Raw genomic sequence first — 19388 nt, forward strand, 5'->3', positions numbered from 1 at the left:
CGGTGGTAGGAAGGTGATCTATTTTATGGAAGTGATGGTGATGCAAGGTATTGGATACTGTAAAGAACAGCACACTCGCTGTCCAAGTTGACATGAATATATTTAAGTGGATCTAAATAAAAGTGGAGAAATGTTAAGGTACATTTTTGGTTCCTCATGCCATTCATTGTGTTTCTGTGGAAGAAACTTTAAAAGAAGTATGTGTATGTGAGAGAGGGGGTGGGGAGAGAATGGATTCTGGCTTTTTGATAAATGCCAATTATCTTTTGTGATAGTAATTATATTCCTTTCCTGGTTTCCTTAAGAACTCATTCATAATTGGGGCTCTCATTAAGGAAGTGGACGGGATTCATTAAATGACATATTTCAGCTTGGGTGAAGTAGAGAGACTCAGTAGAAGGGACAAATGTTCTAGTACCTTCCTTCATACCATTAAATCCATGACAGAAAGGCTCTGATGCCTTCCCAGGCAGCATAATGACCAATCCTGTGGTATACCGTAAGTGAGAAAGGTAAGAGCAAGGAGGTTTGGATTTCTCCATGAATTGAAAATGTTCCATTGCCTTCATTTACAAAGAGATTGGGCTTCCTGTAATCTCTCCCTAACTCCAACGGAAACTTCAGTTTTATATTAGCATAATCTCCACTCTGGTCATTCCCATCCTACTTACTCATGGAGCTCTGAGTGCTTTATTAGATATTCAATTTTGAAAGTAAGTTTTAAAAGTTAGCTTATGAAGCCTTCAATTAAGCAAACTATAATCAATTTATTTTATATTAAGTTTGTAGGGTGTTCTTTCTCATGTGCTTTCTTTTTGCATTTTAATGTTTCATACCTGAAATTGGATAACAATATATACACATATATTTCCTATAGTTCATTTTGGAAGTTTGCAAATGACCAGCTTTGAAATTGAAGTTATTTCCCCCCTCCCTTTTCATACGACATTGAAGTCATACGTTCTGATAAAAGGGCCCACCAGTGTCCCCTTTCTGATTATGCTTCAATTTCTGACCATGCCAAATCATCTAGCTTTCGTCCTTTAAAATAATATTTTTAAATTATGGAAGAAATATATTGCCCTTCATAAAACATTTGAAAACTACTGACAGGATAAATATCACATGTAGTCCATCCATGTAGATCTATATTAATTAGTAATACATTTATTATTTTTACATTTCCAGCTAACATCTCTTTTTTCTCTTAGGCGAAAACTTGATTATTGAATAGAAATATTTTAAGTGAAGAAGTTGACAGGATAGGGTCGGCTGAATTTAAATAATAGTCACCAAAAGTAAAAGTGGGATAGAATAAGAGCCATTTTAGGAATACCACTTAAGTTTGGTAGAAGACTTGTCACCAGCTGCCTGAATGAAATGAGAAAAAGTCTGCTTCCAAGATGGAAAGTATATAATAATATAGTGAGATACAGTGGTCAAAGCAAGTGTGTGAGTATATGTATAGTCCATATTATTGGCATATGTGTTTATGTATGAATATATGTCACCCCACTGATATGCCCCTCATACACAGTTGTGTTTACTTTTTCCCAATTGAGGAATTTGTGATGTTATTATTCCTTTTCCCCTCTCAGTTATCATGGTGGATAAAACAGTCTCAAAGGTTTCAATTTCTCATGAAAATCACTGTGTGTACATAATTATATATATACACACATATATGGCAAATACATATACACACACAATCTTGTCTTTAGTGCTATTGCAAGTTGGATCATGAAAAAGTGTAGGTAAAGTATCGTGTTTCTGTCTGTGCTTGGAACATGTAAAATGTTATGTATTTGGAATATATTTTGTGGCTTGTCTAATATTTATAAAATCAACTCTGGGAAGAATTCAAAATGAATTGATTTCATTGAAATACTAGGGATATGGGGGCCATGTTACCTATAATTGGAGCCTTATCTTTGTATAGTGAAATTTGCATTTCTATGTCAACATTCAGATTGTTTTATATGTTAATATGGTGGCAGAAATCCCTAATAAACGTACTCTGGGGAAAAAATGTTTCAGCAATCATTTAGCTTTATTCACAGCAAAACTGTATAAATAGCCTGTTGGAAACTACAGAAAGGTGCCATCTAGGACCATGAAATGAGGTCACCCTTGAATGGTGACAGTGTGAAAAATATGACAGACAATGGATGGGAGTAATATTTTGCAGAAGCCAACCTGGCTAAAAGCAGGAATATTGGGTGTACTGGAAATACACCCATCTGAGAGACAGCTATGGCACCAAGGTAACTAGAGAAACAGAAAAAAATAGGAGTGTTCTGCATGACAGGTAGGAGGGAGGAGGAAGGATTTTAGAGTGCTAGAAATTAGTATGACACCATTTCTGGCCAGAAAAGGGTGTCTTCCTGTGCTAGGAATAGTTACGCAGCCTCGGTCTGCAACACTTGCCATTCACCTTCTCCTGCCTGTTCATGGCCCTGGGAGAATTTGCCTTTTCTATTCTACCCCTATCTTCTCCTCCACGCAGCATGGCCCTCTGCTTTGGTTTGTCACAAAGCTAAAACTGCACACCTGACAGTGAAATCAGAGGGTTTTATTCTGCATGAAGCAAAAGGGACTCTCTGTGCTACAGGAACACTATGTGTCCTGTGGAACTGTACCCCAGCTGTGTGGCCTCTTAAGTCTATCAAGTTCTCCCCCCCCCAGTTTTATTGAGATATAATTGACATATGACACTGTATTAGTTTTAGGTATACAACAATGATTTGATGTATGATTATATTGCAAAATGATTAAGTTTAGCAAAATCCATTACCTAACAGTTATAATTTTTTTCTTGTGATAACTTTTAAGATCTCTCTTAGCAACTTTTAAATATGCAATTCAGTATTATCAACTGTACTCACCATACTGTATATTATACCCCCAGAACTTATTATCTTACAATTAGAAATTTGTACCTTCTGACCCCTTTCATCCATTTCACCCATTGGAGGTGTGGGGGGTGTGAAGTCTGTCAAGTTCAAGTTCTTCCTCAGCAGTCCCCAGAGGTTCAGGATCTAGAGTACAGGCAAGAAAAGGAATCCGTAGTTAGTGTGCAGGCATGAGCTGACATGGACCTACTGTCCCAGCTCTAGTCAGTACCTTTTTGGGGGTTTAGTATCTGCAGACTGGAAGGCTCACACAAAATGGTCTTTGGCCACTTTTTTGTTGAGTGTTCCAGGCTCCCAACCCAACCTTGCCTCTTGGTAGAAACCCTTTCCTTATTCTATCATTTCTTGCTCAAATAAATAGAGGAAAGTTCTCTTAAACACACACTCCAGCTTGGAAGGAAAGTACTGGGGAGGAGCTTCCATCTGTGGGGTAATCTCGGGATGGTTATGATTGATGAATTTGAGACTCTTTGGGCCATCTTTCTCTTCTGGGTGGAGATATTGTGCTAAAAGTCCCTGCTTACTTGTCCTCCTGCTTCTCTCTCTCTCTCTTTCTCTTGGACCTGCTTTTGGGCATCCAGTCTCCATGCAGTAAACAGACCCAGCAGGACCTGCCCGTGGTGGGCCAGTCAGGACTCTGCTCTCCACAATCCAGCCTCGTTTGTGATGGGTTGGGTAAGTCTGGCGAGCCCTGCCCAGTGGGCTCAGCTGTCATCACTTCAGAGAGGACAAAAGAAGCCTCACTTGGGCCTCAAATCCCAGCTGTGTTCTCCAATCCATCAATAAAACTGATTTTAATCCTCTTTTGGCCAAAGTGTATTATTTCTTGGGAACTGGGGTTGGGAGGAGCAAGATTTACACTAAACACACTCAAGAACGTTCAGGATCTCTGCAGCCTCCAATGTTGCAAGGAAGGAGTGGAGAGGCTGCTCCTGGCTGACCCTCAGGCATCAGGGGATGTCTGCCACTGACCTCAGCATGTCACCATTTCTGGCCAGAAAAAGGTGTCTTCCTGTGCTAGGAATAGCTACCCATGCCTTGCAAATGGATGAGGGGACTTGGGACTTAAAATCTTAGTAAAGACCAGGGCATTGATTGGAAGCACACATCTCTACTTTTTACCTATGGCTGATGCTTATCCCAATATCACTTTGGAAAGAGAACCGAGGCCACTTTTCTGATTGTAAAGGAAAACTCTTAGAACAAAGGATAAGCTTTGTGTGAGTATCAAGTATTGAAACAAGTCTTGCAAATTATACAGCTCCTCCAATTTACACGGATCAACTGAGTCTCCTCATCTACAAGAATGATGATTTTGGCAATTTCAAGGATTTTGAGTTTTCCAAGGAAAGTATCCTTCAAGGAAGAAAATGATTATTAACATACTAGAGGCCTGGTGCGCATGCATGGGGGGCGGAGGGGTGGGGTGCCCCTCAGCCCAGCCTGCACCCTCCCACAATCTGGAACCTTTCTGGGGATGTCCGACTGCCAGTTTAGGCCCGATCCTGCGGACCTAACCACTCTGCCTGCCTGCCTGATCGCCCCTAACCATTCACCTGCCTACCTGATAGCCCCTAACCACTCACCTGCCTGCCTGATCGCCCCTAACCACTCACCTGCCTGCCTGATTGCCCCTAACCACTCGCCTGCCTGCCTGATCGCTCCTAACTGCTCACTGGGGGGTGAGGCCAGCTGGGGCGAGGAGCCGTGGTCATTCTGGTCTCTGGTCGTTCTGGTTGTTTCGCCTTTTTGGTCACTGGACTTTTATTATATAGGACAGACAAACCAACATTAGTTTCCACTCTGCTTGGCAGGTAAGTTCTTCATTAAGCGAAAAACTCAGTGTTCTGGTTAAAGCATCACTCTCCTGTAATTTCCTGGGGAATCAGCTTCCTTCCACCTTGAATCAGCCCGAGTGTCCTGACAACCCTGAGCTGCTGGTTTTGCAGCTGCAAACAATTGTGAGCACATAAATCTGCTCCCTGGTCACAGTATTACTGTATAATTTTTTGAAGAAACCAGGACTCTTTTGAGAGTGAAAGGGGATATTTTTAATGATTCTGTCATAGCAACAGGGGTCAACTAGGACTGATTCAGATACTCTGCTATACGGCTTTGCCCAATCAGCTAGATGCCCTCTTTTAACAATTCCTCCAGCTTGGTCCTCTAAAATATTGACAAGGTGAAATAGGGAAGGATTATTGCTCTATAGTCATAGTTCTCCTACTTGCCATGAAGAACCAGACTAAAGTTCACCAAAATTAATTATATCATGTGTTTTAAACAAGTCTTCTGGCATCAAATATTTAATGCTAAGTACTCAATTTGTTCATTTATAATGTTGATTTCTTGTTTGATGTGAGGCAGGTAGAGTTAGAATGATCTCAATGTTGCTTTCACCTCCGTAGTTCTGAATTTGACTTTTCTGAACTACACACAGAACAATGATGACTTGCTTAACTGTGAGCAAACGATTCACACTAAGGACACACAAAACTGAGTTGTACAAAAGCCAAGTTGATCATTTATCATGAGAAGTGCCAGTCAGCTTGGCACTAGTTTGCTGAATGCTCCACCCCTGCTCTTCCCAGAACATAAACTGTAATGTGAACCCAACACTATCAATGAGTACAAGGAATCACCACTGGAAAGCTGCCTCTCTGGGCAGTCTGCCCCAACAGACCTATCTCAAAAAGGCTGGGGATGCATTATATACATTTTATTCTAAATCTCCCATTTTTGCAAATTTCTTGTGGTAGAGGCTAGAAGGGGATCTTAACACCATTTCCTCATCATCCTGTGCCCAGAATTAGACTAAGTTTCCCAGCCTCGTGTACTTAGGTATGACAATATTTCTGATTTGTGGCCATTGGAATTGAACAGGAAGTGATCTGTATCACCTCCAAGTCCTGCACTAAGTGTGCACCTCCATTGCGACTAGATGTCAACACCTGTAGTGACTCTGAAGCCACCATTTTAGGATGTTGCAGTTACCAGCAACTTAGATCCCTGAATGACTGTGTGGAGCAGAGCCTCCCCTACCTCACCCTAAACCAGACCTGTCTTGGACTGTTACTTGAGCAACAAAGTCTTAACTGAGCAATTTCCAAGTCTTTTGTTGTCACCACTCCTTTCCCTCAGGAAGGAGACTATAGCTGAAAGAAGGTATCGGAACAGCTCAGCACTGGAGTTTCCCGGGAGATTCTACTAGAGAACCACTGTGCAGAGGGGAGGATATGCCTTCTGTGCCTGAGAATGCCAGACCTTGGTAAGGACCTACGTTTGGTGCTAATATATCTTGTCACTTTTGCTTTCTGGGGCTCAACTGAAACCTCACATAGTTAGAACCAAAAGTAGTCCACCTGATGGACAAAATCACCCCTGGGTGAGTTTTACCGGATTCAGAAGTGATTTCATGGGTGTGTGACCTGTGAATTTTATAGAGCCTGTTCTCTAGCATTTGGTGTAATGCTCTGCTCTCACCACCCTGAAATTCATAATAATTCTATCTTTGAACTTATGTTTTTTTAAAATATATTTTTATTGATTTCCGAAAGAGGATGGGAGAGGGAAAGATAGAAACATCGATGATCAGAGATAATCACTGACTTGCTGCCTTCCGCATGCCCCCCACTGGAGATGGAGCCCACAACCCTGGCATGTGCCCCCGACTAGAATCAAACCTCGGACCCCTCAGTCCGCAGGCCGACGCTCCATCCCCTGAGCCAAACCGGCTAGGGCTGAACTTATTTTTTTAAGTGAAGTCTGATGAAACAATGAAATGTACAGGAGATCAGTCAGGCAACAGTGGGCACCATGAATGCTGAGCTGTTGGCCTAGATGCCAGGCACAAACACATGCATGGGGTAGTCTGAGACCCTAGGAGTCCCCGAGGGGACTCTGCACCAGAACCTGAACCTGGATGAGAGAAGGCAGCTGCAGCAGAAGCCGGCCCTGGGAGATAGGAGGTATTCCACATAGGGGCAGCACTAAAACCTGTCGTGGGAGGCAAGCTTGCCCATCAGTCCCTGGAGCACATCCCTGAAGCATCTGCACAGATGTTAACTCTCTGGCCTGAGCACTGGTACCAGATCTGCCACCACTTAGGTAGTAAACACTTTCAGTAAGTCTACACATGGGCATTACAATACACTATCAGGAGTTATTAGAATTCTTCAAAGAGTTTAGAATCTCTGATTTTAAAAAGCACTGCAACATTGAAAAACATATCCACAGACTTAGAAATAGAAATTACATTTAAAGATCCTTGCATTTCAAAGAAATAAACCCCACTATTTTCATATAAAAACTTGCATGGACCAATTATTAACAAATAGACAAATGTAAAATTACTTTTCCTTGTGATTGAAGATAGAGTACAGTTGTCCCTTGGTATCCATGGGGAATTGGTTCCAGGCCCCCCCACAGGATACCAAACTTGTGGATGTTCCAAGTTCCTTAGATAAAATGGCATAGTGTTTGCATGTAACCTATGTACATCCTTCTGTCTATTTTAATCTCTAGATTACTTATAATACCCAATACAATGTAGATGCTACTAAACAGTTGTTATACTGATTGTTTATAGAATAATGATAAGGAAAAAATCTGTGCATGTTCAATAAAGACACAACCATCATAGACCCAACTATACAGTACACACCAACAACGTAACATTTTTAGAATGTTTTTGATCCATGGTTGATTAAGTCCACAGATGCAAAACCCATGGATATGGAGGGTTGACTGTATTAGAATTCAGAAATAGGCATTCTAAATTATATACAAATAATGAAACCACTTTCAAAATCTCTGCAAGTTACAGGAAATGTCAGAGGAAACATTAAAATGCCATTATATGTATTTATTAACATTTAAACTTACATTCAGACTTATAAAAAGCTGATTTGCAAAAAGAGTTAAATATTTTTAGAAAAACTGCTCTGCAAGAATTAGGAGCTCTAGATGTACTAACGTTTATAATTCAAAATAATTTACCAGAAATTTATCCTAGTGTTTTTGGAGCCTATAAAACTCTTAGCAGCACCAGTAAGAGTAGCATCAGCAGAAACATCCTTCTCAAAATTGAAAATTATCAAAAAATTATTGGTGATCTTGCATTTGTCAAAAGCAACTGATGAGCCCTAGCCGGTTTGGCTCAGTGGATAGAGCATCAGGCTGGGGACTGAAGGGTCCCAGGTTCTATTCTGGTCAAGGGCACATGCTCGGGTTGCAGGCTCGATCCCCAGTAGGGGCGTACCAGAGGCAGCTGATCAATGATTCTTTCTCATCACTGACGTTTCTCTCTCTCCCTTCCTCTCTGAAATAAATAAAAATATATTGAGAATAAACAAACAAATGTTCTCTCAAAATTAAAAAAAGAGCAACTGATGTTACTTTATTTGTATCAATTGAAAGTGAAACAGCTAAAATAAAAAGTTTTGATGGCCCAATAAATGAATTTGCAGAAAAATGAACCCTAAAAAATCTTATGATCAATCAATCAATGGTTGAGCATTGACCTATGAACCAGGAGGTCTCAGTTTGATTCCCAGTCGGGGCACATGCCTGGGTTGTGGGCTCGATCCCCAGTGTGGGGCATGCAGGAGGCAGCCAATCGATGATTCTCTCATCATTGATGTTTCTATCTCTCTCTTCCTCTCCCTTCCTCTATGAAATCAATAAAAATATACTTAAAAATCAAGATATTTATATACTAATGTAAAATCAAGTATAATTATTTATTGTATTATATAAAATTATGGAACCAAAATATTGGGTTTTTGCAATATGTAACATGAATGTTGTTACTCCTGTATAACTATTACCTTTTATATTTTGTAAGTAATAAATTATTTTAAAAGGAAAAACCTTTGTATTTTAGTACCTTTAACTGCATTTCCCCCCTATATTTTGAACAAGGAGCTCCACATTTTCATTTTGTAGTAGGCACTGCAAATTATGTCACAAACTCTAACTGGTTGAAAGAATGGAGGGTGGGAGTATTGAAAGTGAATACTTTGATGTTTAGAACTAAAGATTTAAGTGTGAAAACCAAATGCATATAGCTAATTCTTCTGTCTTTGACAAATTTAAAACCACCTAAATAATGATGAAGAGTCTATCTAAAAAGAAGATTTAATCTTTCTTTATAGAAAAGTGAGGGAGCTATCTTATTTTGATTTTCTCAAATTTTAGTGATCAGATTGGGTTAAACAAAGTACCTATAAGTGAAAAATTAAAATTCTGCATCCAGGATTTGGTAAAGCCTTTTTGGTATAATTCTTTGTAATTAAGAAAGTAAATTATCCTAATGATGGTGTGAAAATCTTTTGAAGGTTAGGGCATTAACCAATTTTTTGCTTCAATAAAATTAAAGGAACAGCTAGTTAAATCATTAGGTGATACATTGTTAAAATTATATTTCATGGAGAAGCACTTCTCCATAAAAGCAATGAGAACACTGAAAAAAATTATAAAAATCTACTTTTCCAGAACTCTGAAAATTAACCAAAGACTTGCAAGTAACTAAGAAAATATACTCAAGGAAAACCTGCTGAATCTTGGTAAGATGGGTGAGCTTGTGACATTTTAATTAGCCCTATTTCCACCTCCCTCTTACCATCCCTGTAATACCCTTGAAAACCAACCTCAACGAGGGTGGTGGAGGGGGGCGGGAAGAAATTAACCAAAGAACATATATGCATAGCCCATGGACACAGACAATAGTTTGAGGAAGGCCTGGAGTGGGGCAGGGGCTAGGTGGAGGGGGACATAAGGGAAGGGAAATGGAGGGACATCTGTAATACTGTCAACAATTAAAAAAAGAAAGAAAACCAACAACTTCACAACTATGATAGCTGTGAAAAAACAGAAGCCCTATAGTCACAGGATAGAACAATGCACTTGGAGTTCTTTAATAGCTCCAACCCCAGAGAACTGTTACTACTCAATCTGTATGGTAACTTTCTAAAAGGCTCCATTCTCAGATTTCTCTTTATTTCACCTTATTCAGAGCTCCCTCTGTGCACTTCTCAAAAAAACAGTTAGTGGCAATGGTTTAACACTGCAGCTGTCTGATATGGAGATACAAGTTGAGTCTAAAAAGAACTAAACAAGGACAAGTGACTGAGTAACATGGTGGAATAGGAAACCTCAGACCCTCATTATCCCACGGGGACAGTGACTTAACAATACATGGACTGACTGCCTCTGAGAAATCCAGAAACCAGTTAAAAAGGTCCTACAATCCCAGATGAGAATGAAGCCAACTTCACTGAGGCTCAGTACTAAAATTTGTGGCACCCATTTGTCAGAGTCCCTCCCTCCTGTACAGCATGGCATGATTGAGAGAAAACTTCAAACTCCTGACTTCTTCTTAGGGAAGGGATGAAGACTGGAATATAAGCACAATGTTTTGAGTTTTCATAGAACTTCCAAAGGGCCTGGTTTCTGTTGTACTTGATCTAAGTGCTGACAAGAACAAGGTAGCAGATTCGGGGCAGTTGAGAACAAAGGCATTTAAAGCACAATAGAGGATAGTACCACAGACAGACACTGAGTGAAGATCCAATATCATAGCTTCCTGTAGCACCAGAGAGGCTACAAAACTAGAGAGATGCCAACAGGAGCTCCTCAGTAGAATCTTGGCATCTTCTTCAATTAGGGGATTACACACCCAATCCCAGAGAGGACACAAATCCACAAAGGGCTTGAGAGGTCTCCAGAATCTCTAGCTAGCTTAAGTCCTCCCTGTATAAGATCAAAGTCTAAGACTGGAAGAGGTGGCAGATTTTACAAATGTTGAAACCCAACAGAAGATTAAAAGGAATACAAGGAAACATGGCCCAATCAAAGGACAAATGAAATATCCAGACACCAGTGCTGGAGGAATAGAGATATAGGAATTACAAGGCAAAGATTTCAAAATAACCATTATAAGGATGCTCAAGAATGAAAAGAGAGAACAGATAGACCACTAAGCAAATCAAGAAAATGATACATAAACAAAAGGAGAATATCAACAAAGAGATAGAAACTATGAAAAAGAACTAAAGAGGATTTTTGAAATTGAAGGAATTCAATAATTGGATTGAAAAAATTCACCTGAAGGACTCAACAGAAGACTTGATTAGGCAGAAGAATCGGTAAACTCAAAGATAGAACAGTCAAAATTATCAAGATCAGGAGCAAAAGAAAAAAGAATAAAGAAAAGTGAAGATAGACCAAGAAACTTATTAAGCAGAAAAACGTAAAAATAATGGAGTCCCAGGAAAAGAAAAAAATGTTCAGGCAGAGAGTTTATTTGAAAAATAATGGGTGAAAACTCCCCAAATGTGAGGACAGAAATAGGCATACAAATTCAAGAAGCTCATAGAACTCCAACTAGGAAAATCTAACGAGATCTATACTGAGGTACATAAAAATCAAACTGTCAAAAATAATAGGCAAACAAAGAATCATGAAAGCAGTTAAAAGTGACTCATCATATACAAAGGAATTACTATTTAGATTATCAGTGACTTTGTCAGCAGAGGCTTGAGGTTAGGAGACAGTGTGATAATACATTGAAAGTGCTGAAAGAAAACAACAGACCTGTCAACTAAGGATACTATATCCAGAAAAACTGTCCTTCAAAACAAAGGAGAAATTAAGACTTTTTAGATAACAAAAGCTAAAGGAGCTTGGCACAACTAGGCTGCCTACAAGAAAGCCACAAAAGATAGCTTTGTAAATTTAAGACTGAAATCATACCCAATATCCTTTCTAACCACTTTGTATGAAACTAGAAATCAATAACAAGAGGAAAGGTGGAAAATTCACAGATATGTGAAAATTAACACATTCCTGAATAACCAATGGATCAAAGAAGAAATCAAAAGGGAAATAGAAATCTTGAGACAATGAAAATGGCAACATTACATGCCCAAACTCTGGGATGATGCAAAAGCAGTTAAAAAAGGGAAGTTTTTAGTGAAAAACACCTATAATAAGAAAAAAAACAAAACACCTCACTTTTATAAGTCAAGGAACTAGAAAAAGAACAAACCAAACCCAAAGTTAGCAGAAGGAAGGAAATAAAGATCAGAGCAGAGATAAATAATATAGAGACTAGAAAAACATTAGAAAATATCAACAAAACTAAGACCTCCTTTTTTGAAGAGATAATCAACAAAGCTTTTGCTATACTAAATAAGAAAAAAAGAGAGAAGACTCAAAAAGTAAAATCAGAAATGAAAGAGGAAATATTACAACTGGTACCACAGAAATACAAAGGATCATAAAAGACTACTATGAATAATTATACACCAACAAATTGGATAATCTAGAAGAAATGGATAAATTCCTAGCAATATGTAACTTACCAAGACTAAATCATGAAGAAATAGAAAACCTGAACAGAACAAATTGAGTCAGTAATCAAAAACCTCCCAACACAAAAGTCATGGACCAAATGGTTTCATTGGTGAATTCTAAATTAATGCCAAAACTTCTTGAACTCTTCCAAAGATAAGGAATAGTCCAAATGCATTTGATGAGGCCATCATTACCCAGATACCAAAGCCAGATAATTATACTACCAGGAAAAAGAATACCGGCCAATATCCCTGCTGAGTATAGATACAAAATTCTCAACATAATATTAGTAAACCAAATTTAACAGCATATTAAAATGATCATACACCACAATCAAGCTGGATTTATTCCTGGCATGCATGCATGGTTTAATATATGCATATCAATAAATGTAATATACCACATTAATAGAATGAAAAGTAAAATTATGTGATCTTAATAGATGCTGAAAAAGCATTTGATAAAATACAACATCCTTTCATGATAAAACACACTCAACATATTAGGTAAAGAAGGAACATACCTCAATATCATAAAAAAAAATATGACAAGCCCACAGCTAATATCATACTCAATGGTGAAAGAGTGAAAACTTTTCCCTAAGATCAGGAACAAGGTAGAATTGCCCACTCTCACCATTACTATTCAACACAGGACTAGAAGTTTTAGCCAGACTAATCAGGCAAGAAAAAGAAATGAAAGGCATCTAAACTAAAAAACAAGAATGAAAACTGTCTTTGTTTGCAGATGATACAATCTTATATATAGAAAATCCTAAAGTCTCAAAAAAACTGTTGGAACTAATTAACAAATTCAGTGAGTTTAGAATACAAAACCAGCATACAGAAATTAGCTACATTTCTTTTTTAAAAAAAATATATTTCATTGATTTTTTTACAGAGAGGAAGGGAGAGGGTTAGAGAGTCAGAAACATCAATGAGAGAGAAACATTGATCAGCTGCTTTCTGCACATTCCCCACTGGGTATGTGCCCGCAACCAAGGTACATGCCCTTGACCAGAATCAAACCTGGGACTCTTGAGTCCGCAGGCCAACACTCTATCCACTGAGCCAAACCGGCTAGGGCATTAGCTACATTTCTATATACTAACAATGAACTATCAGAAAGAGAATTTAAGAAAACAATCCCATATACAATAGGATAAAAAATAAAATACTTAGAAATAAATTTAACTAAGGAAGTGAAAGATCTATACACTAAAAAACATAAGCATTGATAAAAGAAACTGAAGAAGACATAAATAAATGAAAAGATATTCCAAGCTCATGGATTGAAAGATTATTAAAATTTCCATTCTACCCAAAGCACCTACAGATTCAATGCAATCCTATCAAAATTCCAATGGCATTTTTCACAGAAATAGAAAAAAAATCTTAAAATTTGTTTGGGATCCCAAAAGACTCCAAATAGCCAAAGCAATTTCTTCAATAAGAAAAAAAGAAAAAAAGTATCACACTTCCTTTTACAAACTATATTACAAGCCTATAATAGTCAAAATAGCATGATGTATGCATAAAAATAATGGATCCATGGAACAGGATGGAGTGAAGAAATAAACTCATGTATACACAGTCAATTAATTTACAACAAAGAAGCCAAATATACAATGGGGAAAGAATAGTCTCTTCAATAAATAATCAATGGAATAAGTGGACGGACAGCAACATGCAAAAGAATGAAAGTGGATTCCTACCTTACATCATACACAAAAATCAATTCAAAACAGATTCAAGACTTAAATATAGCATGTCCCAAAAAATTGTATATACACTTTAACAGCTGATAACTCGCTTAATTTTCGCTCCTTTTCAGGTTTAACTGATTTGAAATAGTGGGTGAAGCCAGAATGAGCTTTGAACAACAACAAAAAATTTATCCTAAAGTGCCACTAGGCTTTTTTTTTTATGGAGATACATAAAAGATAAAGTTTACAGTTACAAAACTGGCAACAGTCAATGAATTGAGGGCACACAAATACTAAATAAAATGATTCTTGATGTTTAACTGCAATTTGCTAAAAGTGCAGAACATCAATGATTCCATTGCTTTGCATTGTCAGCAGTGCCTGGACCACAACGGTTAGCAGTTTGAAAACAGGTATTGACAAAAAAATTATTCAATTCTGTAGATTCTTTAAAATTTTGAAAATAAAGTGTATATGTTAAAAACACTGAGTTTTAATCATTCAAAGTGTGTATAAATTTCTTTGGGACACCTTATATAAGACCTAAAATCAGAAGACTCCCAGAAGAAAACATCAGAGGGAAGCTCCTAACATTGGCCTTGGTAATAATTTTTTGGATTTGACACCAATAGCAATGACTACAAAAGCAAAAATAAATAAATGGGACTGTATCAAACTAAAAAAGCTTTTGCTAGCAAAGAAAACCATAAAAAAGAAAAAGAAAAGAAAAAGCAACATATAGAATGGGAGAAAATATTTCCAAACCACATCCTATATAATAAAAGCCTAATATGCTAAGTGTCGGGTTGGCTAGTTGGCCGTTCAACCAATCAAAATGTAATATGCTAATCATATGATAAGGCTACTCAACCGCTCACTATGACGTGCACTGACCACCGGGGGGGGGGGGCAGATGCTCTGACCGGTAGCTTAGCCTGCTGCTGGGGTCCGGCCAATCGGGACTGAGCGAGATGGGCCGGACACACCCTGGAGCCCTCCTGCAATCCCTCCCTGGCTGGCCATTCTCCCACGTCCCTCCCCAGACCTGATCGTGCACTGGTGGGGTCCCTTGGCCTGGCCTGAGCCCTCTTGCAATCCGGGACCACTCGGTGGATATAGGAGAGCCAGTTTCAGCCAGATCCCACAGGCCAGGCCGAGGGACCCCACTGGGGCACAAATTTATGCACCAGGCCTCTAGTATTCAATAAAGGGATCTGATCTAAAACAGCGGTTGCCAACTGGTGGTCCGTGGACCACTGGTGGTCTGTGAGGTCCGAAAGGTTGGTGACCACTGATCTAAAATGCACAGGGAACATACACAACTCAATAGCAAACAAACAAGCAAACAAGAAAAACCAAAGAACTCAATTAAAAAGTGGACAAAACACCTGAATAGATATTTTTTACAAAGAAGAACAAATGGCCAACAGGTACATGGGAAGATGCTCAATGTCACTAATCATTAGGGAAATACAAATCAAAACCACAATGAGATTATCACCTTATCCTGTTAGGATAGCTGTTACTGAAAAGACAAGAGATAAATGCTGGTGAAAAAAATGTGGAAAAAACAGAACCCCTGTGCACTGTTGGTGGGAATTTAAAGTGGTACAACTGCTATGAAAAACAGTATGGTGGTTCCTCAAGAAATTAAAAATAGAACTACCATATGATCCACAAATCCCACCTCTGGGTAAATATCCAAAAGAAAGAAAACCATTTTCTTAAAGGTATCTATCTGTACTCCCATTTTCACTGCCACATTGTTCACAATAGCCAAGATATGGAAATATCCTAAGTGTCTACCAATAAATGAATGGACCCAAAAATGTGGCATATACTAGTATACATAATGGAATATTATGAGCCTTAAAAATAAGAAAATCTTGTGTTTTTTTATGATAACATGTATGAATATGGAGGGCATTATGCTAAGTGATATTAATCAGAAAGACAAATACTGCCTGATATTACTTACTTATATGTGGAATCTTAAGAAAAAGTCAAACTTATAGAAACAGAGTAGAACAATTATTTCCAGAGTCTGGGTGAAGGTGGAGGAAATAGGGTGAGGTTGGTAAGAGGGTACAAACTTTCAATACAAGGTAAGTTCTGAGGAAGTAATGCATAACATGGTGCTCCAGCTGATAACACTACATCGTATAACTGCAATTTGCTAAAAGTGCAGAACTTACTAGTAGATGTTCTCATCATAAACAAAAAACAGGGTAAACATGTGAGGTGACAGATATCATATTGCACATTTTTTTAATTTAAAAAATTTGATTTTAGAGAAAGAAAGGAAGGAAAGGAAGGAGAGGAAGAAAGAGAGAGAGAGAAAGAAAGAGACATCAATTTATTGTTTTACTTATTTATGCTTTCATTGGTTGATTCTTGTATGTACCCTGACCAGAAACCAAACCTGCAACCTTGGTGTACTGGGGACGATGATCTTACTAATTAAGCAACCTGACCGGGGCACATTGTACATTTTAAATATCTTACAATTTATTTGTCAGTTATCTATATACATAAAAGCCTAAGCGACCTGTCAACCGGACGACCAAACGACCAGATGACCAGCTGGTAGCTATAATGCACACTGACCACCAGGGGGCAGACAGCTCAATGCAGGAGCTGCCTCCTGGTGGTCAGTGTGCTCCCACAGCAGGAGGCTCATGGCTGGCGATGGCTGCTGCGGCGGCCTGAGCCTTTCCTGCCTCCATGGCAGCACTACTGAGCTGTGGCAGCAGGCGCAGCGGGGTCCGGATGAGCAGGAGTGGCGCCCTGGCCGCCTGCCACTTTGTGCACTACTACATTTCTTGGGGGATGTTGGACTGTGGGGATCGGGCCGAAACTGGCAGTCTGACATCCCCCGAGGGGTCCCGGATTGTGAGAGGGTGCAGGCCAGGCTGAGGGACCCCACCAGTGCACTGGGCCTCTAGTACTTCAATAAAATTTTAAAAAGTCTTACTTTATAAAAATTTTTAAAGATCAACAATCTAAGTTTCCACCTTTGGTAACTAGATAAAGAAGAGAAGATTATATCCAAAGCAAGCATAAGAAAATAAATAAGAAGAATCAAAGCAGAAATCATAGAGAAAATCAATGAAACCAAAAGGTGACTTTGAAAAGATCAACAAAATTGATAAACCTCTAGCCAGCCTAACTAAGAAAAAAGGGAGGACAAAAATTATTATCAGAAATGCAAAAGATAAAAACAATATAGATCTCATGGAAATTAAAAGGATAATAAAAATGCTATAAACAATTAAATGTCCACAGATTTAATAACCTAGATGAAATGGACCAATATCTTGAAAGACACAATCTGCCAATTTGCACACAGGAAAAAAAGGACAATCTGAATCTATTAAACGCTGCATCAGTAATTTACCCTCCAAAACACAGAAAGCAGCAGGCTAGATGGATTCACTGTTGAACTCTAACAAATATTTAAGGGAAAAATTATACAAATTCTCTACAATCTCTAAAAGCAGAAGGAATACCTACTAAGTCATTATATGAGGTCAGTATCACCTTAATACCCAAAGCAGGCAAAGACTTTACAAGAAAACTACATACCAACATCTCTCATGAACACAGATGCAAAATTCCGCAATAAAATATTAGCAAATTGACTCTAACAATGTATAAAAAGAATTAAACACTATGACCAAGTGGGATTTATGCAAGGCTAGTTCAACATTTGAAAACAACTATCATCCATCATAACAAGCTAAAGAAGAAAAATCGCATACTCATATCAATAGATGCAGAAAATACATTTGATAAAATCCAACACCCACTCATGATAAAAACTCTCAGTAAACTAGAATAGAGGGGAACATCCTCAACTTGATAAAGATTATCTGCAACAAAAAAATTACAACTAACATCATACTTATGGTGATAAACTTTCCCACTAAAGATCAGGTACAAGATCTTTTTGCAAAATTGGCTGGTCGGGTCCTGTCCCTGCAAAACTGACCCATTTCCTCCCATCTTTTTGATACTTTTACATCTGGAGATTTTCATATTTCTCTAAGCTCTTCTCGCTAAATACTGAAGCCTGGATCTTTCTTACAATCTAGCTCTTTGGTGTTTTTTTCTCTCTCCTTCAACTCAGCAACATGAGTGTGGATTCGGCTTATCCCCAAAGCCTGCCCTGCTCCGAATCATCCAATTCTAGGGAACCTTCACCAGTGCCTGAGATTTATGAGCCTGAAGAAAACTATGCATCCTTGCAAATGTCATCTGCTGAGACACTCCACACAGAGGCTGCAGTCTCTCCTCTTCCTTCCTCCATGGACCAGCTTATTCAGAACAACCCTGATTCTTCCACCAGTCCCAGTCCCAGCAGTCCCAGCGCAACACCACCCACTTCTGTAGAGAACGGGACAGGGAAGGAGGAGAAAGCCCAGGTCAAGAAACAGAAGATCCGAACCGTCTTCTCACAGACCCAGCTCTGTGTACTCAATGAGAGATTTCAAAGGCAGAAGTATCTCAGCCTCCAGCAGATGCAAGAACTTTCCAGCATCCTGAACCTTAGCTACAAACAGATTAAGACCTGGTTACAGAACCAGAGAATGAAATGTAAGAGGTGGCAGAAATACAACTGGCCAAAGAACAGCCACCGTGTGACCCAGGTGAGCTCAGCAATGACAGACTACCTGGGCCTCTCCTCCTGTCACCAGGGATGCCTGGTGAACGCTTCTGGAAACCTTTCCATGTGGAGCAACCATTCCTGGACCAGCCCATCTTGGAACTACCCTGCCTGGAATGGTCAGACCTGGTGTCCCCAAGCCTGGAATAATCAGGCTTGGGACAACCAGGCCTGGAACAATCAATTCCTTAGTTATGGAGAGGAAGCCCTGCAGCCCCAGATCCAGTTCCAGCAAAATCCTGTCAGTGATTTGGAGGCCTCCTTGGAAATTGCTGGGGAAACCTATGATGCAATTCTGCAAGCCCCTAAGTATTATGGTACCCAGCAACCCATGGATTTATTCCCAGATTATTCCATGAGCATATAGCCTGAGTCCACGAACACATAGCCATGAACATAGTGTGATGATGGGTATATTACTCAATCTCAGTTTGGGTAGTGGCTGTATTACCTCTCCTAGGATTTTTCTATGTATCTCTGCCTTGATATGCTGCTTCTCATTATGCCTCCTGTGCCAATTTGGAGGGTGGGGGTCGGGTATGACTGGAGTCTAAGTAAAAAGGCTTCTGTAGTCTTGCTGCTGTTAGACAAATGATAAAAGATGCCTCTGGCTATAGATAATTAGATATAATACTAGATCTAGTATTTGGATAACTCTAGATCTAGAATCTTAACTTCAAAAATAGAAAGTAAAAAACAAAGGTGTGTGGTAAAGGATTACTCATGTTTTCTGGGATTGGAAGTCTTG

The 19388-nt window shown here is 39.0% G+C and overlaps 1 protein-coding gene and 1 pseudogene across 1 annotated transcript in view; both read left to right on the plus strand.

Moving 5' to 3' along the window:
* Window positions 1-3716, plus strand: part of FRMD3 (FERM domain containing 3) — a 108259-nt gene extending 104543 nt beyond the window's left edge. Inside the window, exon 14 of the mRNA XM_006105588.3 lies at window positions 3494-3716. Within this exon, the coding sequence (XP_006105650.1) occupies window positions 3494-3507 (14 nt within the window). The 3' untranslated portion in view covers window positions 3508-3716. The remainder of the gene's footprint in view (window positions 1-3493) is intronic.
* A 14391-nt stretch (window positions 3717-18107) lies between these two features.
* LOC102433231 lies at window positions 18108-19028 on the plus strand (annotated as a pseudogene).
* Window positions 19029-19388: the final 360 nt, after the last annotated feature.

This window comes from Myotis lucifugus, unplaced genomic scaffold (assembly GCF_000147115.1).
Source record: "Myotis lucifugus unplaced genomic scaffold, Myoluc2.0 scaffold_701, whole genome shotgun sequence".
Classification (NCBI taxonomy): Eukaryota; Metazoa; Chordata; class Mammalia; order Chiroptera; family Vespertilionidae; genus Myotis; species Myotis lucifugus.